General features: G+C 43.6%; 1 protein-coding gene across 2 annotated transcripts in view; it reads left to right on the top strand.

The window, feature by feature from the left end:
• The window catches only part of LOC147419320 (uncharacterized), a 93913-nt gene that overhangs the window by 44847 nt on the left and 26662 nt on the right, over positions 1 to 22404 (top strand). Inside the window, exons 3-6 of one of the 2 annotated variants that reach the window (XM_086505584.1) lie at positions 1332 to 1476; positions 1562 to 1668; positions 4600 to 4650; positions 4735 to 4800. In XM_086505584.1, the coding sequence (XP_086361710.1) occupies positions 1332 to 1476; positions 1562 to 1668; positions 4600 to 4650; positions 4735 to 4800 (369 nt within the window). Of the gene's footprint in view, positions 1 to 1331; positions 1477 to 1561; positions 1669 to 4599; positions 4651 to 4734; positions 4819 to 22404 lie in introns of those variants that run through there. The other variant, XM_086505585.1, reaches the window with a different exon arrangement.

The following is a 22404-nucleotide window of genomic DNA, read 5'->3' as shown; positions in this document are numbered from 1 at the left end:
AATAATCATGTTGTCTACTTTGCATTAGTTCAACTCTCGTCAGATAGTTCTTTGAGGTCTCTTGGGATAGTTTCCCATGACCTTAAAAATTCTCTTCTTCTCTTCTTCTCTCTCTCTCTCTCTCTCTCTCTCTCTCTCTCTCTCTCTCTCTCTCTCTCGTGCTAGTATTGTCAATTTATGTATTAGCCATGAATGCCACCTTGGCTAATCGACCCTAAACCTTTCGCATTGAGAGATAATTTTTAAGGGGAAATTTCAGCTTTTAATGAGATAGAAAAAACTATCATTTTCTGAGACAGAAAATTCAGCAATTTCTAGAGACAAAAGCTGGTAGAGGAGAGAAAATCTGAATTTCCAATTTGGAGAGAAATTCAGCACTTTCTATAGAGAGAGGAGAGAATCTAGAGATAGAGATAGAGAGAGTGAGAGTCACTTCATGGCTTGGGAGGATTCTGACCTTGACCAAGAGTTAGGCATCTATATATATAGAGAGTATTTGTGACTCCTAGACGGACACAACGATCATTTGCGTCTTTGATCTTAATGCAAAAACCTTAACCCTAAACCCCATCACATAGCACCCTCTAAAATCAAGGTAGTGGCCCTCGATTGTGGGTTCGTAGTGAAAAGAAGGTATATAGAGGAAAATTGCGGTGTTAAAATAACCTATGCACGTGCTAACTTTTACACAAACTAACCCAAGATAACCTTCAAGGAAACATGCAGTCATGCCATCATGTGGAATGGTGGCAGTGTAAATAATGTGATCAGCAATGTGAAGCTTAGCCACAGACACCATGGTTGGCTGGAAAATTAATCTCATACTCCTACGCAACCGTGTGACGGGTAATGTATATGACTATTTGTCTTCTGCTGCCTACATGGCATATGGTGAGGGACAATAAATCATCTCCTAGGGTTTGATACGTGATTATGATCATCTCTGGGTTCAGCATGAGGCTCTTGTGTTTTGTATAATTGGTCAGGTCTCTGGCAGGATTGGCTTGTGTGCAAATGCTTCAATTCTCAATTTCTCGTCAAAAGGGAATGGTGATTTTGTCTTTCACGTTGTTTTGATGGAGGCACAAACGACCATCAAGGAGCGAGCTTAGCCTTGACAACGAACTTTTTCAGATATAGGTTTGTTACATTTGATATCTTGATGAGAGTGGTTCTATGCTCCAGCCTGTTCCTAGATGTTCCATTCGTTTGGCCATATATATTTCCCTTCTATATTCCACTTTTTTGAGGTACTATGTCAAAAAGAGACAGTATGTTGTTCTGACTAAAATGCACTATCTTTTTTTCCGTGTTACTTTTGCTTGACGCAGGAGCAAGTGATGCATCGAGTGACACTAAATGCAAACCTTATGAAAGAAGCTTTACAAAATGTGAGAGGAGCGGTGATGATGTGCTATCCTATGGGACTTCCTAATTATGATCCGGTACATCAATTGCTGAATGGAACTTTTAAAGGTTTGTCTTGCATAATGTAATAGCACATGTATGGGTAAAGTTTTTGTCAAACACACTGGTGTGAATAACATGTAGCTCTTTACAGATGGGGATTTGATCGATCCTGAGTCAGCTCAAATGTGGTGGGCTGGTAAGGAGTTCATGAGAGAGAAGAAACTCTCTGATCACGTGGGCACGAATGAAAAAACAAAGGTAATTAAAATTGCAACCTGTTTGCTCCACACTTACGGCTCCCCTCCAAAAGGAGATATTACATGTGCATCTCTAAATATGAACAACTTTCTTCCTTGCAATGCAACTTCAAGCTTTGCAGTCTTCTGCTATTGTTAAAATTGTGCTTTTAACTCTCTTTTTTCTTTGATACATCGTGCATTTGTGCTGGAGGAGTGTTTTTTCTGTAGAATTTCAGTAGCCAAGTCTTCTACTACTTTTCATCCTAGGTCTAGTCCATTGAGGCCATTGTACTCCTGTTTCCATGGCGAAAAAATTAGCGTATCCTATTGATCTTGTCCTACTCCATTGAGGCTTTGATCATTAGTTTCCAAAGGAGTTAACAATATTTCTAGCCACAAATGTATTAGTTTTATTCTCTGGTGAGTGCAGCAAGGGAGAGAGTATTGTGTGTATGCAATCAAGAGAGAATGAATGATCTGATGAGGCACTTTCAAAGCTCAGGTGGAAAGCATCCAAGGTTGTTCATGCTCGACGGACAGGACTTCTTGTACGTTCTGTTCACGGTACTGAACAGAATGTTTTGTTCAGGACTCGTTCGACAGTTTTTAGGTCAATGTTGGGGCCTCTGTTGACCTGCCAAAATGACCGATTTTGAACATGGTGGGCTGCATTTTTGGCCTTTTTCCATGTGTCTGGCCTCTGGATTTTTAGCCCTTTATGCCAGTATGCTCTTTTCCCTCTTGTTCATTCTTTAAAGACTAGACTCTAGGCTATGATAACAAGTCTATTGTTTTTTATTGTATCTAACATCCACTGTACTCTATGATATTTGTAGTTTGATTAGGGCGCATGTCTTCATACATTTACTAATGGTAAATAACAGTGTGTGTCAACCCTAAGAATATCCCTTACCTAAATCTTTTTCCTTGTTGCTACCTCACACACCACGCTATCATGTATCCCAAGTGTGTGATGGTAACATGAGCAGGCACTACTGTTATTTTTTGGGGCGTTTTTACATCTTCAACCCATCTATCAAAAAACATGGTGACATTTGTATTTAGCTCTGACATCAGCAGGATCATTGCGAGGAAAATCATACAAGCATGATCTTATGTCCCTACACATCAGGATTAGATGCTTGCAGCATTGGCTACTACTAAATAACTGACCTTATGTGCGTGCACACCCTCAATTGATCACTGCACTTGGATTAGACCCTCGGTAGCTTCTACTCATACATCCATGGTTGGCTGTGGGCTGATGGTATGACACACAATTTCTTGAAGATGGATGCTAGACGAGAGTAAATGCAGGTTCCCAAGCTCGAGGACAAACCTATCACTATCTCTGTGCCTGGGAAATGAGTCGGATGTCAGTCCTCATGGTTTTTCTTCGTGCATGTATGTTTTGTGTGATGTCATATGTGCAGGTCGGACCCTAAACCTGACAAAGCGGAGATCAGGTGTCGCAAGCCAATCCTTGAAAATGTTGTACCAGGAATGGGTGCCGACTAACAAAAACCCACCCATTAACATCTGCCAAAAATTTCATCTGGTACTTGTGTCTCACCCTCAGATTAAACAAGAATTGTGCAACGAAAGAGAGATGGCGAGCCCCCACGCAAGCAAAACATTTTTGAAGGAGTTGTGAAAAGACTGCCCATGAACTTCTCAATCTATCACCATTGCCTGCCGATGTGAAAGTTCCACTGCTTGTTTGCAGCAGCTTTTAGACTCCCTCCCCCCAAAGGCTATATTCCTGCAGGATCCCTGATTGTTTAGACAGAAGAGGTTTATCACCTCCGGAGTGATAGAAACTCAGTTTGTTTGTTTTATAGAGTACGTTCTAATCATGAATGAACTCTCTACAAAGCTGCTTTACTCTTCGGCTTTGATGACGTGAGTAGGGATGTCATAGCTGTTGTCTGGCAATGCATGATAAAGGGAATGATGTTATTCTTCCTGTTTGGACAAGCAGCAAAGTTAAGGTTGCATATCTTCAGGTTTTCAACTTTGTTTATGTTTTGCCTATTCTAGGTAGGTACGGAGTGCTTTCTCTTTTAGTCTTTAGCTTACATTAGGATTTATGAATTTTCTCTTTTATTAGTTGTCGTGTGTGGAGATTGGATTCTAGGAATAAGTTTTTGTGATGCCTTATCCTTGTTTGTTTGAAGTCTATCTGTTTCAAAGTTTTGGTCAAGTAATCTTCTTCAACTTATTTTGCCTATGCCTTTTCGAAAATCATTTTCAAGAGAACAATGGTTTGTTTTTATCTATTTTTGTTAAAAAACAAATAAAGCGATTTAGACTTTCCTTGTCCATTTTCTTGTGTCCTTTGCTTTTGTGTTCTTGTGAGTGTTTTAGCCTCTCTTATAATTTGTAACTTCAGACTTTTCTGACCTTACGAAGGTATACTATTTGTAGGCCTTTTCATATTTTCATGTAGGTGTAGAGGATAATTGTCCTCATCAAGAGCCGTAGTGGCTATGTCAGTTGTTGAAAGTGGCAAAAGGAGGCGATCAATCATCTAAGTAGCCAAATTTTAACGTTGGCTCACTAGAACCTTCAACATCGTGATTCGTTTGTGGGTGCTAACAAGCTCTATATCTTCAGATACACACACTCGATGAGCTACTATGCACTAGGAAAAAGGAGACGATCAATCATCAAAGTAGCCACTGTTACATTTGCTCAATATCCAACATTGTTTGAAAGTGAAGAAATTTTATTACCTCTTGTGCTGACACAATGGGTTTCTTCTTCAAGTTGACCATCAATATTGAAAGCACGTTAGATAATTAGGTGTCCTCCTCATAAGCAGTGTCTTTTGTGTTGTGAAAACATAAACCGGCCAAGGCCAAAATTTTTGCTGCTTTTGGTCACTTGTATTCATTCTTCTTTCTGCCCCTCGTCTAAAGGTTCTTTTTAATCTTTTTATCTTTACAAGGTCATAGCCAGGTTGCAAGCAAAAGGTCGTGCTCCACCACCACGTGAACCAGTAAGGCACAATTGTGAATCAAAGCCCTTTCAGTTCAACTGTAAGTCACACAATTAAATTGTTGTGTTTTTTTTTTGCTTGCAGCCAGTTGATGTGGAAACACAAAAGGCAATGGCAGCTTGGTATTATAAACAGCAGCAAGAGCAAAAGGTAGCGTTTTGGATTTGATTTGTCATGTAATGAGTAGGTTTTAGGGCATGGCATGTTTCATCTTGAGAAGCAGCTGGCTTTTCTGAAGCTCTTCCAGGCTTCAACCAATTAGAACCCAAAGTATGCTTGTAATGAAAAAATTTACCAATCCCAAGGGAATTTGTGTTGAGGTATAAAGCCCAATGTGGTCGCCTAGGTAAGTGGGCGGGCCGCCAGGTATGTACACATATTCTTTTGTAAAAACCTAATAAGAACTCACTATGCTCTACACATTACAGTAGAGCGAGTTCACCATATCGTCGTGCTCTTCTTCTCGCACTCTCTCTCGCGTCGCACTTCCGCTTGTACTCCTTCAACTGGTATCAGAGCTCAGATCGAGGCTCGGGGCAGCACTGCAGGAGGCTAGAGTCACCAACTCAGATTGGAGTGAAATTCGACAGGCGAAGACGCGGAAGTTGTCAGAATTTCATTCTGAGGTCATCTCGGCCCCGTTCGGCTTCGACAAAGGTCTGCGCAGGCCATTTTCGACTACGTGGTCTCGACGGGTGCAGATCCGACTCTGCAAATTTGGGGTTTTGGCCTACGACTGCAGGTGCTGAGGATATCGACACTCCCAGAGTGTTGATTTGTGGCTGTCTACTCATCGAAGGACGGCTCACAGTTCTTGGAGGCGTGTCACATACGACACGGGCGTATCTACACACAGACTGTAGGCGACATCCACTAGTTCATCAGGTAGCTTGTGTTTGCTGCTTGATATTCCAGATTTCATCCTGACATTGCAGGTACTTCCACATGGGATGTATTGTCAGAGATGATGTATGTCTGTTGAGGGTTTGCTGGCTGTGAGTCACGCATCAAACAACCGCCGCAGCGGTTACAACATACAGTGGGAAATTTGTGGATGTATGACTTTGTGGGAAGTCTATGTACTGTCAGATTTACTGCAGCCTTTGTTGAGGGTCGAGTGAGGTTTTATTGAGCTAGGGGATTCTCGAATGTTGAGATCCTTTCGGTGATATAGGTCTTGGAGCGATCCCTCGAGCACCCTTAGATAGGCAGCTAGGATGTATTGACTGTGAGTTAGACAGTTGGGATTGCATCTTTGCTTTACTGCCGTTGAGGCATTGTCGCAGTCTATGCTTACAAGACAGTGACAGAACAGTCAGAGACAGTACAGGTGCAGGACAGGTTTACCCACAGCTTACAGTGTCAAGGAGACAGTGTTTTTGAGCTGTTTTTTGGTCTGTTTTTTAGTACACCAGAGCCATTTTACAAAGGAGACTCTGCCGAAATTTATGCAGAATCTGAAGCTTTCTTGGTTCATTTGACAGGTTGATATTGGTTCAGAGGTCAGTTTACAGGGGAAACTCTGCCGAATTTTTTCCACGAAAGTAAACTACTGTGAATTGTAGCTATGGTTGGATCACAGGACACTAAAACCGGCCTGTATGATCCAAAAAGGGCGGTAGACTTTACTTCAAACCTTGATTTAGCTTTCACCCATTATTAGTCGTCTATTATACCTGCGCTATAGTGACACAAGAGAGGGGAATGGGATACAGATGCTAGAATGCACCTGTATGAGAAGACCGACACCAGATTGGCCCCTAACTTAGGCGCCCCTTTCGGTATTTCCTTATTGTTCAAAAGAGGGAATATACGCTGTGGTTCTTTCCAAGCTGCCCCGCACAACCTTGGCTGAATTTTGACTGTTCTGGCTTGATTTCGGCAGCGTAACTGTACTAGAACCCTTCACAGTCAGTATTCCCACGCATTGGCCGACTTTCCCGACGCATACGGGCACTTTGCAAAACCTGGCGAGAATCTGCAGCACGCTGAATTCTCTGTTTTCAGCCCTGAAAATGCGCCAGATTGCTTGTACAGCGGTCCCCTTGCGTCCCCGAACCTCCTGGGGGTATTAGGGTCCGTTTAGGGCCAAAACCCTAAACCTGCAAAAATACACAGCAGGCTGTAATTTACTGTTTCGGGCTCCGTTTCGCATGCCGGTCGCATCCGTAGCAAGTCCTCGAGCTCCCGCACCTGTAGGGCTACTTGACCTTTGAATCGGACGAGATTTTTGGCATGAAACCTCTCCGAATTCACCTGTACCTACGGGGGGAATTAGCCGCTAGCTAATCCAGTACCTGTGCAAGAGGCTCTTGCCTCGGCAATCGCGCATGAACCCACACAACTGTACATTGGTCAAATGAAGAGCCCACTAGAGGGGCATAACATACTACCAAAGGGGAGAGAGAGGGCAGTGCGTAGCGTGCAGGGCATCACTCCTGGCACCGCACTGTGCATAAGAGGGAAAGCAAGCACTCCATAGCTCTTAACCTGTGACAAATCTGAAAATGAGGCTCTCCCCCTCCTAAATTCAGCGCCACTTCTTGTTGCATGAGGCAAGTGCACCAGCAGGTGCCACTTGGTACATTTACAAGCATTTTTCCGTTTCGGGGTTGCCGTCTAAAAATATCCCAACCGGTTGCCCAGTTGACTTCACGGCAGAGTAAGAAAATGTTTCCCTTGTCATTCCGGAGATAATGACGTCAACACATTTTCAGGTCCCAAAATAGCAGTTCCCTAAAATTTAGGAGATGCTGCCATTGTATCTTTCTAGGTCATCCGACCCTCTTTGTACACTGCGGCCACATCCAGAACTGAAATGTAGCCTCTGTAGCAAAGGATTCCACTTTGGCTAGTCAATGACCCCACTTTGGCTAACCATAGTCTTTGTCCAACCTTAGTGCTCTCTTGCCCTCAGGCCTGGACTCCCTCTGGACAGTTCCACACTAGCTATGCAATGCAGGGCAGTTAGATTTCCCGAGGGGTGTTTCCAAAAAGTGAAAGTAAATAGATAATAAGAAAAAAATCAACAAAAAGGATAGATACTAGTCACACGCTGGTGACATACCCCCCTCTTGAAATCTCAAACGTCCTCGTTTGCATCTATGTCGTACATGCTTACTGTCAACACTGATGTATTCAACACCTCGTCGACACATATACGACACATACATGCTCATTGTCAACCCTGGTGTATTCAACACCTCGTCGACTCATGTATTGCCTGCGTGTGAACCCTGTCCCAATGACATAGTGGTAGCTTCGCACTTTGCCATTGCTTTGAGTCACTAACTTTCCAATGACAAAATGGTAGCTGCACATTTTGCCACTGTCTTATAGTACACGTTGGATCCCGTAACACTTTCGAGCATACCCAAACCGACAGTTTAAGAATGCAGTTACACATGTACTCTTTAATAGAAGCAACTACTGTATCCTTGACAAACTGACAAGAAATACTCACTTCTATAGCACTAACCAAACTTTTGGACATTCCATAAGAGCAATTGCCAAACTGACAATCTGTACAGCTCTAACATTCATGTAACAGGTATTTCATTTGAGCTCACTTTAAATACCTTGTACATCATTTGTTTCAGAATCCATTGTCACACTGACAATCCATGTAGCTCTGAAACTCAAGGGGTCAAGGTAGGTTGCAAATCGAAGGCTTCCAGGTAAAGTGATAACACAGTTGGGGACTCTGCAAGTTCACCTTCTTCCATCCACTTAGCATCCATTGGTGGATAGTTCCTGAACTTTACCAAGTAACGCCTATCAACCTTGCCTTTCACTTTCCTTTCTTTGTGTGCCAAAATCTGTTCCGGGACCAAGATCTCGTCAAGTTCCTCGACTTCCGGCTGATCTTCAGCTGGCACATCTTCTGGCACATCACCCACATAGGGTCTGAGAAGACTCACATGAAACGGATTGTGAATCTTCCAACTGTCAGGCAATTTCAGCCTATATGCAACATCACTGATTATGTCGCACACTTGAAAAGGCCCATAGTAACGCATGCTGAGCTTTGGAAACAATCTTTCCTTGCCCTTCATCTTCTTTAACCTTGCCTTTTCAAAGCGTAAAAGCACCCAATCACCAAGTGAAAATACCACTTTACGACGGTGACAATCAGCTGCTTTCTTTTGCTTTGCCTGAGTCTTCTCTAAGGCCACTTTGACCTTCTTGTACATTTCATCCTTGTCCTGAACATATTTATCTGCTTCAAATATCTTGTCCTTTGTATGCAGTATGGGAGGAACTTTCTTGCCACCTTCAACTATCTCAAAGGGTGCCTTGCCAGTTGATGAATGCACTGTATTATTGTATGCATACTCCACCAATGGCAAATACTGCTCCCACTTTCCTTTATGCTCTGACACATAGCACTTCAGCAGATCTAGGACAGTAGAATTTGCCTCTTCTGATTGCCCATCTCTTTGAGGATGAAATGACGAAGAGAATTTGAGCGTTGTGTCCATATTCTCAAACAAGCCTCTCCAGAACAAACTTGTCATGCGTGGATCATGGTCGCTAACAATCGACTGTGGCATGCCATGATACTTGAAAATATTGCTCATAAACAAGTGTGCCATCTGATCTGGTTTTATCTTCTTCCTGACAGGAATAAAATGAGCCTGTTTGTTGAATCTGCAAATAATGGTCCAAATACCATCGTTTCCTGTCTGCGTTCTCGGAAGATCAAAGATAAAATCCATAGCAATACTTTCCCATGGTTTATCTGGAATAGGTAGTGGTTGCAATAACCCTGGTGCCTTTTGCCTGTCAAACTTGACCTTCTGGCATATTAGGCATTCTCGCACAAAGGCATCCACATCCCTTCTCAATGTAGGCCAATAGAAGATTGTCTCAATCGCTTTAACTGTAGCATCGATACCACGATGCCCTGCATACGGTGGGACATGACTCTCTTCCATCACTTTGCGTCGCAATGGCTTTGTGACACACAATCTGCCATGCATCATCATGAACCCATCTTTGAGAAGATAGTGTTCATGACGTCCTTGCATTAGCTGCTCGAAGACCCTTGCAAAATCTTCTTCATTTTCATACTGTTCTCTCATATCATCAAGTTCATGATGATAAGAAATTGACACAGCTGAAATTTGTGGCTTCCTTGACAAGGCATCAACCACAACGTTCTTCTTGCCTTCCACATGCACAATCTGAAAATGAAACATGGACAAGATATTTGCCCATCGTATATGCTTCTCAGATAACTTTGTCTGTGTCAAGAAGTACCGCAAGGTCTGATGGTCCGTTTGGACAACAAAGTCTGCACCTAGCAAGTAGTGTTTCCAACTTAAGAGCGCATGAATCACAGCCAGTAACTCTTTCTCATAGACCTGCATGGTCATCTCTGGCCCTTGCAAAATTCTGCTCTCATAGGCTACTACCCTGCCATCTTGCATTAGCACTGCACCAATGCTACTACCACAGGCGTCACACTGGACCACAAATGACTTCCTAAGATCTGGCAACACAATGACTGGATCCGAAGTCATCTTTTCCTTTAAGAGATTAAAAGCTGAAATCTCTTTCTGTGTCCATCTAAAGGTGATTGCCTTCTTTTGAAGAGCATGTAAAGGTGAAGCAATCTCAGCGAAATTTCGAATAAACCTTCTGTAATAGGAGCATAGTCCCAAAAAGCTTCGGACATCATGCACCGTCTTCAAATTTGGCCATGACTTGATCGCTTCAACTTTTGCAGGATCCATTCTGACACCATCCTTTGAGACAATGTGTCCCAGAATGTGAATCTCTTCCAGAAAAAACTCACTTTTCTTTGCATTGATAAGCAACCTATGACTGCGTAGCTCTTTGAACACAATGGCCAAGTGATGCCTATTCTCCTCTTCATTCTTTGAGTAGACTATCATGTCATCAAAGAATGTACCAACAAACTGCTGGTGTGGACGGAAAATTCTGTCCATCATCCTATTGAACGTAGCAGGAGCATTTGTGAGACCAAAGGGCATCACTAAAAATTCGTAAAGGCCAAACGTTGTTCTAAAAGCAGTCTTGTGCACATCCTCTGATCTAATGCGGATCTGATGGTACCCACTCTTTAGATCTATCCTGCTAAACATAGCTGCTCCTTCTAATTTGTCCATAATATCATCAATTCTAGGTATAGGGAACCTATTCTTGATGGTATTCTTGTTCAGTGCACGGTAGTCGATGCACATACGCCATGAGCCATCCTTTTTCTGCACCAACAACACTGGAGAACAGAATGGAGATGAACTGGGCTGAATCAGCCCCTTTTCTAACAGCTCCTGTACTTGGCCCATTATCTCTTTCTGCTGAGCCGCACTAACCCTGTACGGAGGCTTATTTGGTGGGCTACTGCCTGGCACCAAATCTATCGCATGGTCCTCGGGTCTCTCTGGCGGTAATTGAGACGGTAATGAATCGGAAAACCAGTCACTATACTGTTGTAAAAACATTGACCTTTCTTTATCTAGCACAGATAAATTTGATTCATCACAATCTGACACTTCACGTGCAAAAACCAAGTACGCAGAAAGATGCTTTTTCATTACAGAAGTAATAGCAGAAGCTGATACAGTAGGAATAGACTCCCCTCTAAGCTTTACATCCAGAATGTGAGTCTTTCCCTTGCTCTGTACAGTGATCTTTTTGTTGTAGGCATCCATGATTCCCTGTACACGAAACAACCAAGGAATACCTAACAACACATCACATCCGTCCAGTGGCATGATGTAAAATTCTTCAGCATCTACATAGGACTGGATATGTAGACGCAACTTTCCAATGATGGGCGTCACAGCCTCTGTATGGCCAGGACATGCCAAACTTGCCTCTACTGTATACCCCATCTCTTCAGGTTTGATTCCCAACTTTGAAGCCAATTCTGGGGAAATAAAGTTGGCTTTGGCACCTGGATCAAAGAAGATAAGCACTGTTTGATCCTTGACCTTTCCCCATGCTCTGCAAAGCTCACTTACATCTGAATTTGGCTTGTCGCCCACCATATCTGGCACTAGACCAGCCATGGGCTTCTTTCCTTTCTTGTCTTCCTTGTCATCAAAATCAGCTGGCCTTTTCTTTGTAGGACAATTGTAAGCAATGTGGCTAGGCTGCTCACATATAAAGCATTTGTTCTCTGTCCTCAGGACCTTCTTTTGCTCTTCTGACTTGCGAGGAAAACGTCTTTTCCATTTCTTTGCTGGTCCTTTTTCTGATTCAGGCGTAGCTTGTCTTTCCCTGCGTTGGCTGACTCCTGAGTCCCTTTAGGAGCCTCATTGGGAACGTGCTTCTTGGCTGAATTTTTCTTGCTTGATCCTGCCTTGATGCCAGTGTTAAATTCACAATCTTCTCCATTGAGCAAACCATTGCCAGTGTTTGCTACCTCGATGAGCTGCGTCAAAGTAGTGACTTTTGTCTTCGTGCAGTATTTTCTCAATCCTTTGGGTAGGCCACAACAGTATTTTTCAATCTGTTCTGTCAATGGCACAAACCTATAGGAAGTTACTTGAAGTAGAGCTTTCCAAAACTTCCGATTGTAATCATCCAGATTTCTACAAGTGGCAGCATTTAGCTGGTGCCATTCTGTCATGACATCTGCTTCAAAGTCATCAGATAACCATGCTGCTGCAAAAATCTGCTTGAAGTAAATCCATGTGGACGGAGCTTGCCCTTGAAGCAATAAAGTTGTCCACCATTGTCCCGCATTCCCTGTCAAGAAAGTGGCTGCCTTGCGGACCTTTGAAGCCTCTGTAAAGTTTCCCCCTGCATAGGCCTTGTCAAACTGCTGGAGGAATGAGAGAGCCTTCTTCCTGTCATCAAACCCTGTAAAGGTCGTGAAAGACACACCTTTGCCACCTTCTTTGTACGGAGTTGGCCTCTCCAACGGCGTTAAATTGTCATATGGAAGTGACTGAAACATGGGAACACTATTAGGGTTCATTTGTGTTACTTGGCCGCTATTAACTTGACCTGGAAACGCCATATTTGGCTGCTGATTTGTAATTCCAGCCATACCAAAATTTGCCTGTGGCATCCCAAATTGGCCCTGAGTGCTCTGAAACCCTGGTTGCATACCCATGACATTGTACATGGGGTTAGGCATCATCGTTTGAGCACCCCCAAACACTGTTCCTGGCGTGTAAAATTGATTTCCAGGTGCATGACCAGCCATGCTCTGGAATACCGATCCACCTCCAAAATAGCCAGGGTGTACTGAAGGTGGTGGGAAGACTTGTTGCATAGCCTGTAGGTTGCTTCCCTGCCCATTAGAACCAGCTATAGGCTGCTGAAAGGTTGCGGGCTGAACTGGTACAGCTTGAAAGACTGGCATCTCAGCCACCTGTTCTTGCACCTTAGGCATAGGTTGTGGAGACTGCATGTTCTTCGTCAAGTGTACAGGTGTTTCCATTGACTGTGTGGTATGAATCACCTGTGCTCGAGCCTTAACAGGCTTTTGAATATGATCCAGTGACCCAACTTGCTGAGACGGAACAGGAGGTTGCAGAAAGGCTAAAACCCTCGGGTTCTGCATTACTTGTGTGAACATAGCCACAGCAGTAGCCAACTGGGTCTTGAATATATCATCATCCGTCTGTGGTGGTCTTGAGGGCTCACCGACTTCATGTGTCTGTTTACCCTGTGAAGAGGAAACCTCTTCAGTCACATCATCTGGTCTGTCAGCCATAATTGCAATTCCCTGTGTCTGGTCTATGATCCCCTATGTCTTCAAGCCCAAAACTGACCAAGGCTCACTTCTATGGGAAAAAGTGATTTAATCCCGTCGATGGAACCATGAAACCGGCCTGTATGATCCAAAAAGGGCGGTAGACTTTACTTCAAACCTTGATTTAGCTTTCACCCATTATTAGTCGTCTATTATACCTGCGCTATAGTGACACAAGAGAGGGGAATGGGATACAGATGCTAGAATGCACCTGTATGAGAAGACCGACACCAGATTGGCCCCTAACTTAGGCGCCCCTTTCGGTATTTCTTTATTGTTCAAAAGAGGGAATATACGCTGTGGTTCTTTCCAAGCTGCCCCGCACAACCTTGGCTGAATTTTGACTTTTCTGGCTTGATTTCGGCAGCGTAACTGTACTAGAACCCTTCACAGTCAGTATTCCCACGCATTGGCCGACTTTCCCGACGCATACGGGCACTTTGCAAAACCTGGCGAGAATCTGCAGCATGCTGAATTCTCTGTTTTCAGCTCTGAAAATGCGCCAGATTGCTTGTACAGCGGTCCCCTTGCGTCTCCGAACCTCCTGGGGGTATTAGGGTCCGTTTAGGGCCAAAACCCTAAACCTGCAAAAATACACAGCAGGCTGTAATTTACTGTTTCGGGCTCCGTTTCGCATGCCGGTCGCATCCGTAGCAAGTCCTCGAGCTCCCGCACCTGTAGGGCTACTTGCCCTTTGAATCGGACGAGATTTTTGGCGTGAAACCTCTCCGAATTCACCTGTACCTGCGGGGGGATTAGCCGCTAGCTAATCCAGTACCTGTGCAAGAGGCTCTTGCCTCGGCAATCGCGCATGAACCCACACAACTGTACATTGGTCAAATGAAGAGTCCACTAGAGGGGCATAACATACTACCAAAGGGGAGAGAGAGGGCAGTGCGTAGCGTGCAGGGCATCACTCCTGGCACCGCACTGTGCATAAGAGGGAAAGTAAGCACTCCATAGCTCTTAACCTGTGACAAATCTGAAAATGAGGCTCTCCCCCTCCTAAATTCAGCGCCACTTCTTGTTGCATGAGGCAAGTGCACCAGCAGGTGCCACTTGGTACATTTACAAGCATTTTTCCGTTTCGGGGTTGCCGTCTAAAAATATCCCAACCGGTTGCCCAGTTGACTTCACGGCAGAGTAAGAAAATGTTTCCCTTGTCATTCCGGAGATAATGACGTCAACACATTTTCAAGTCCCAAAATAGCAGTTCCCTAAAATTTAGGAGATGCTGCCATTGTATCTTTCTAGGTCATCCGATCCTCTTTGTACACTGCGGCCACATCCAGAACTGAAATGTAGCCTCTGTAGCAAAGGATTCCACTTTGGCTAGTCAATGACCCCACTTTGGCTAACCATAGTCTTTGTCCAACCTTAGTGCTCTCTTGCCCTCAGGCCTGGACTCCCTCTGGACAGTTCCACACTAGCTATGCAATGCAGGGCAGTTAGATTTCCCGAGGGGTGTTTCCAAAAAGTGAAAGTAAATAGATAATAAGAAAGAAATCAACAAAAAGGATAGATAGTAGTCACACGCTGGTGACATACCCCCCTCTTGAAATCTCAAACGTCCTCGTTTGCATCTATGTCGTACATGCTTACTGTCAACACTGATGTATTCAACACCTCGTCGACACATATACGACACATACATGCTCATTGTCAACCCTGGTGTATTCAACACCTCGTCGACTCATGTATTGCCTGCATGTGAACCCTGTCCCAATGACATAGTGGTAGCTTCGCACTTTGCCATTGCTTTGAGTCACTAACTTTCCAATGACAAAATGGTAGCTGCACATTTTGCCACTGTCTTATAGTACACGTTGGATCCCGTAACACTTTCGAGCATACCCAAACCGACAATTTAAGAATGCAGTTACACATGTACTCTTTAATAGAAGCAACTACTGTATCCTTGACAAACTGACAAGAAATACTCACTTCTATAGCACTAACCAACTTTTGGACATTCCATAAGAGCAATTGCCAAACTGACAATCTGTACAGCTCTAACATTCATGTAACAGGTATTTCATTTGAGCTCACTTTAAATACCTTGTACATCATTTGTTTCAGAATCCATTGTCACACTGACAATCCATGTAGCTCTGAAACTCAAGGGGTCAAGGTAGGTTGCAAATCGAAGGCTTCCAGGTAAAGTGATAACACAGTTGGGGACTCTGCAAGTTCACCTTCTTCCATCCACTTAGCATCCATTGGTGGATAGTTTCTGAACTTTACCAAGTAACGCCTATCAACCTTGCCTTTCACTTTCCTTTCTTTGTGTGCCAAAATCTGTTCCGGGACCAAGATCTCGTCAAGTTCCTTGACTTCCGGCTGATCTTCAGCTGGCATATCTTCTGGCACATCACCCACATAGGGTCTGAGAAGACTCACATGAAACGGATTGTGAATCTTCCAACTGTCAGGCAATTTCAGCCTATATGCAACATCACTGATTATGTCGCACACTTGAAAAGGCCCATAGTAACGCATGCTGAGCTTTGGAAACAATCTTTCCTTGCCCTTCATCTTCTTTAACCTTGCCTTTTCAAAGCGTAAAAGCACCCAATCACCAAGTGAATATACCACTTTACGACGGTGACGATCAGCTGCTTTCTTTTGCTTTGCCTGAGTCTTCTCTAAGGCCACTTTGATCTTCTTGTACATTTCATCCTTGTCCTGAACATATTTATCTGCTTCAAATATCTTGTCCTTTGTATGCAGTATGGGAGGAACTTTCTTGCCACCTTCAACTATCTCAAAGGGTGCCTTGCCAGTTGATGAATGCACTGTATTATTGTATGCATACTCCACCAATGGCAAATACTGCTCCCACTTTCCTTTATGCTCTGACACATAGCACTTCAGCAGATCTAGGACAGTAGAATTTGCCTCTTCTGATTGCCCATCTCTTTGAGGATGAAATGACGAAGAGAATTTGAGCGTTGTGCCCATATTCTCAAACAAGCCTCTCCAGAACAAACTTGTCATGCGTGGATCATGGTCGCTAACAATCGACTGTGGCATGCCATGATACTTGAAAATATTGCTCATAAACAAGTGTGCCATCTGATCTGGTTTTATCTTCTTCCTGACAGGAATAAAATGAGCCTGTTTGTTGAATCTGCAAATAATGGTCCAAATACCATCGTTTCCTGTCTGCGTTCTCGGAAGATCAAAGATAAAATCCATAGCAATACTTTCCCATGGTTTATCTGGAATAGGTAGTGGTTGCAATAACCCTGGTGCCTTTTGCCTGTCAAACTTGACCTTCTGGCATATTAGGCATTCTCGCACAAAGGCATCCACATCCCTTCTCAATGTAGGCCAATAGAAGATTGTCTCAATCGCTTTAACTGTAGCATCGATACCACGATGCCCTGCATACGGTGGGACATGACTCTCTTCCATCACTTTGCGTCGCAATGGCTTTGTGACACACAATTTGCCATGCATCATCATGAACCCATCTTTGAGAAGATAGTGTTCATGACGTCCTTGCATTAGCTGCTCGAAGACCCTTGCAAAATCTTCTTCATTTTCATACTGTTCTCTCATATCATCAAGTTCATGATGATAAGAAATTGACACAGCTGAAATTTGTGGCTTCCTTGACAAGGCATCAACCACAACGTTCTTCTTGCCTTCCACATGCACAATCTGAAAATGAAACATGGACAAGATATTTGCCCATCGTATATGCTTCTCAGATAACTTTGTCTGTGTCAAGAAGTACCGCAAGGTCTGATGGTCCGTTTGGACAACAAAGTCTGCACCTAGCAAGTAGTGTTTCCAACTTAAGAGCGCATGAATCACAGCCAGTAACTCTTTCTCATAGACCTGCATGGTCATCTCTGGCCCTTGCAAAATTCTGCTCTCATAGGCTACTACCCTGCCATCTTGCATTAGCACTGCACCAATGCTACTACCACAGGCGTCACACTGGACCACAAATGACTTCCTAAGATCTGGCAACACAATGACTGGATCCGAAGTCATCTTTTCCTTTAAGAGATTAAAAGCTGAAATCTCTTTCTGTGTCCAATAGCAGAAGCTGATACAGTAGGAATAGACTCCCCTCTAAGCTTTACATCCAGAATGTGAGTCTTTCCCTTGCTCTGTACAGTGATCTTTTTGTTGTAGGCATCCATGATTCCCTGTACACGAAACAACCAAGGAATACCTAACAACACATCACATCCGTCCAGTGGCATGATGTAAAATTCTTCAGCATCTACATAGGACTGGATATGTAGACGCAACTTTCCAATGATGGGCGTCACAGCCTCTGTATGGCCAGGACATGCCAAACCTGCCTCTACTGTATACCCCATCTCTTCAGGTTTGATTCCCAACTTTGAAGCCAATTCTGGGGAAATAAAGTTGGCTTTGGCACCTGGATCAAAGAAGATAAGCACTGTTTGATCCTTGACCTTTCCCCATGCTCTGCAAAGCTCACTTACATCTGAATTTGGCTTGTCGCCCACCATATCTGGCACTAGACCAGCCATGGGCTTCTTTCCTTTCTTGTCTTCCTTGTCATCAGAATCAGCTGGCCTTTTCTTTGTAGGACAATTGTAAGCAATGTGGCTAGGCTGCTCACATATAAAGCATTTGTTCTCTGTCCTCAGGACCTTCTTTTGCTCTTCTGACAGCATACGCCTACTGGTGTCCTCAGGACCGGTATGCTTTCAGAAAGCACACGCCTGATGCTCTGATACCACTGTCACGAGGCGGGCACCACGTGCCAATAGAAAAGAACAGACTGAACAGACTTTTAGCACTTCAATAACAACTGAACTGAAAGAGAGACGACACGAGACACGGAGTGTCGGAATTCCACCCCAGAGAGTATTGGCCCCAAACCTTGGTGCCCCTTTCGGTATTTCTTTATATTGCATCAACACAGTACAAGCCGGTACTCCAGACTCTGCACCTTCGCCAGGAAGCATGCCAGAGAATGAGCCCTAGCCTCATATTTAAAGGCCCTTGGCTTGAAAAGCAGTTACAGTTAAAAAGCCTTTAAAACTCCAAAGCTTCTGGTCCAAAAGCAAAGCCAAAAACTGCCAGTGTAAGTCACGAAAATCTCCCTGCTGCCCTTAGGGTTAGGGTTAGGGTTTTTATAGTTTTAGGTTCAGGGTTTCCAGAATTAGGGTTTGCAGGTTTTAGGGTTAGGGTTTCATCAATTAGGGTTTTTGGCAGAAATTAGGGTTAGGGTTTCTGCTCTCGGGCAACTACGTCATCACTTTGTGACACTTCTTTTGTTACTTGTTCTTCTTAGCTCCGTTCTTCAGTAGGTCGACACGTCAGCAGTTTGTTACAATTGACGGCCCAAATAACCAGGGTAGTCAGTCCCCTTCTTGCGCTTTTTCACTTGCTTTTTGGATTGATTTTGCGTGTCCAAAAGCTGACTGATCTGAGTCTGAACCACCTCTTGAAGTTCTTGTTGTGTAAACATCCTCGGAGAAGGAGGTTTCTTGAGTGCCGGTTTGATTGGTGGTTCAATGGCTTTCTGCCATTGAGTGTGCACTTCAACGATGGATTACTGAGACAAAAATTTTGCAAATTGAGGGTCTTTCGCAAATCTAATCATCTGCTTTGTGCAGTCGTCAACCTGCTATGGACGTTCCATCTCTTGAAGTTCGTACTGAGTAGGTCGAGGTGGCCCGTACTCTTCCTCTGTTCAATCATTAAAATCTTCTGCATGGTCTCCTCCCGCATCAAGAGATGCAGAAGAAGTCGACTGATTCTTGTCGAAATCCATAAGTGTCGCGAGAAAAGGGATCGGATTTTCTAGTAGAAGAGAAATCGGTCGTGCTCTGATACCACTATAACAAACTTGGATACCCCAAGTCTAGATTCTGACGCGACACAACAAAGATGCCACTTCAAAATAAGTGACATAACAAAAGAGAGAGACGACACTGCCAGGCGTAGTTTCGTGCCAAGAGGTATTGGCCCCAAAGACTGGCGCCCCTTTCAATATTTTTTTCTATATTAATTTGTGAGCAAAGTACAAAAAGCCCACGGGTGCTCACTCTCAGTCTCTGCATCCAGATGCCCTGCAGAGTGATGCCCAAAAGCAAAGCCCCAAAAGTTTTCAACTCAAAAGCGAACTTCTCCAAAAGCTACTGGCCTTCAAAAGCTGCTAAAAACAATCAGCGTAATTTGTGAAAATATCCGTACGTTGCCACGTTAGCATGTCAACGTGTTTTGCGGAGATCCATACTGTCTGTCCGTACCGCCTGCCATGTCAGTAGTCAGTGCATTATGCGGGATTCCGTACTCACGGCCACGTCAGCCTATCGACGCATTTCCCAAGTGTCTCTGTGTGTGTATGTCCGGGTGGCTCTGCCACATCACCAGTTTGTGACAGCAGGCTGTAATTCTCTGTTTTGGACCATTTTTAGGGGAAGCGAACATGCCTACACGTGTCCCAAGGGCTCCCACATGCAATGGGACAGTTCCCCTATAAATTGGACGAGTTTTCACGCGAGAAAACTCTCCAAATTCGCAATCTTTTGCGATGGAAGTGTGCACACCTATGGGGGATCAACAATTAACTAATCCAGTTCTTGTTCAGAAGGCTCTTGTCTTGGCAAACGCGCATAAAACCCTCAAAACTGGACATGATCATTTGAGTAGCCCAATAGTGGGGCATTACCATATGTGCAAAGGGGAGAGAGAGATGCGCAAGAGCAAATCATCGCGCGACATGAGACAAAGGAGAAGGCTAGCTTTCCATTAAAGCTTTGAGCGTGCACCCACTACTCACACACTCTGTTATTGCACTTGTGTTGAAAATCAGCCTCCACTCTCAAAAATGGACGCCCCCACTTGGGATGGATTTGGCAAAGCATTATGGAACCTCCAAGTGTCCAGTTTGCCCTTTTGGTTTAATTCCCCTAGTTCCCACCTACTTATGAAGTTGTAAGTGACTTGCTGAGTGGCCCAAATTCCTTTTGGCGCGCACTGGCTTCCATACTCATCATAATTCAGTGCTAATTGGCCCGACCAGTCCCAAATTGACCAGCCTAGATTCCTAATGTGAGAAACCTGTTCGGCCGTAACCGTTTCACATTGGCCATACAATGTCCACTTGCATCTTTTCAAGGTTTCCTGGAAAAACAAGTAAAAATATGTAGTACCTATTCAAAGAAGGCAACAGGAAAAATACACCTGCTGGTGAAATACTACAAGCGACCTTGCTTGCATGCCAATAATACATGTTGATATCTTCTGATATCACATAATTTTTATGATGGGAATCCAAGATATACATGCTTCCGGAAATGTAGCGTTGGACGATTAAAATCGCACCAACCTGACTACCACACATATATCAAGCATAGAAGTCTTTTGGTGTACTCTCAAGCATAAACTTCTCTATGGAAAGAGTGGATACAATTGCTTAACTACTCCTTTGAGCATCATGGACCATGCTCTTACCTTGCTCCAAAGGGCTAGATCAAGTCACCGTGGGTTCCATCTGAAAGGCTTCACGATATAGCTGTAGTTGAGGTGAATCAACTAATTCGGACTCTTTTATCCATTTAGCATCTAAAGATGGGTAGTTCTTGAACTTCACCAAATAGCGTCTTTGCAACCTTTCCTCTAACCTTTGTTTAGGAACAAGAATCTCATCCAATTCTTCCACTTCGGGCTAATCCCCCCTTGAACAGTTAGAGTGTAGGTCAAAAAATTAGCTACCAATAAATGGAGTTTTTGGTTCACTGCCAAACCTTGGGTTTAAGGTGTACCTACTACCCAATAACCTCATGAGAAGTAGAACAAAATAGGACTTGAACAAAAAACTGATATTTTGGGAGGTCTTACCACTTATGTGTGGCAGTGTCTATAGCCCATACAATTTATTTTGACTAGGAAAAACATGAAAAGAGTTTATCTAAAAAGCTTCATTGTCAACAGAAAATATCGGAGATTCGGTGTCTCCCAAATCACATGAATTTGATTTTTACCCTTTTGAAAACATCTATTTGAAGGATGATTTGTTTTACCACAGTGAACACAAGGATTCTTCTTGAAAGAGTCCTTTGTCTGGTGATTGTTGCGCCCACAAATGGCACAAGATCTGGTACCAATGGATGGTCGAGATGAAGCTGAGGTAGAAGCACAATTAGTGACTGCGTAGGCACTGGGAGTATCAGAAGAACTGATTTGGGATACTGCATGGGAGACAGTATATGCACTAGGAATAATGGGAGAATTGGTACGGGATACCCTTCTTTCTTCTTCTTGCAATGTATTTATGATACCATCCAAGGAGGGCAGCGGATCTTTCTCCTTTAAAACAGTAACAATTTGATGAAATTTGTCAGGCAAACTTTTAACAAAACAGCTATGAGATCTTCTTCTAGCATTGGGGCTTCGACATAAACAAGTTGAGTTTTAATACTCTTCAGTCGGTTAACTAAAGATGTAATGTTTTCATCAGCACGCATAGCAAGAGAGTACAACTCCATCTTTAGACTCATCATTGACTGCTTAGCTTTAGCACCAAAAACCTTCTCTACGTCCAGGCAGCATTGGTAGATTGCATGTCATCCAGATAATGAATAAAATCATCTTTGAGAGATGTCAGAATAATACCTAATGCTTGCTCATCCTTGCATTGTTGCTCGGCAGATAACGCTCTGGTAACTGTAGCGTATGTGCCTGCTTCGTCGGTTGATAAAGGCTCGACCACACTCCACAGATTCTTCCGCATCAGATGTCCCTTCACTTTGATTTGCCAGATGTGGCAGCTGGATCTATTGAATTATCCACTTTGGATGCCATGCTTGATAAAGTTTTGGCTATAATCACTGTCGTTGAAGTCAAAAAATGATGTCGAATTCTTGTTGCTCACTACTATTGTTGATATGTTGCAAACTTGATGTTCCTTTGAAGAGCCGATAACAGTTGAAAACAATCAACAAATGTAGTTGAATATTCCTTTTGCGGTAGGTTAATCTCCGCACCAACCGCCTTCAACCCTTGGCAATTGCAGC

This window comes from Adiantum capillus-veneris, chromosome 29 (assembly GCF_014529385.1).
Source record: "Adiantum capillus-veneris isolate H3 chromosome 29, ASM1452938v2, whole genome shotgun sequence".
NCBI classification, from domain to species: Eukaryota; Viridiplantae; Streptophyta; class Polypodiopsida; order Polypodiales; family Pteridaceae; genus Adiantum; species Adiantum capillus-veneris.
Note: the sequence above shows the minus strand (reverse complement) of the source record. Positions and strands in the feature narration are given on the sequence as shown.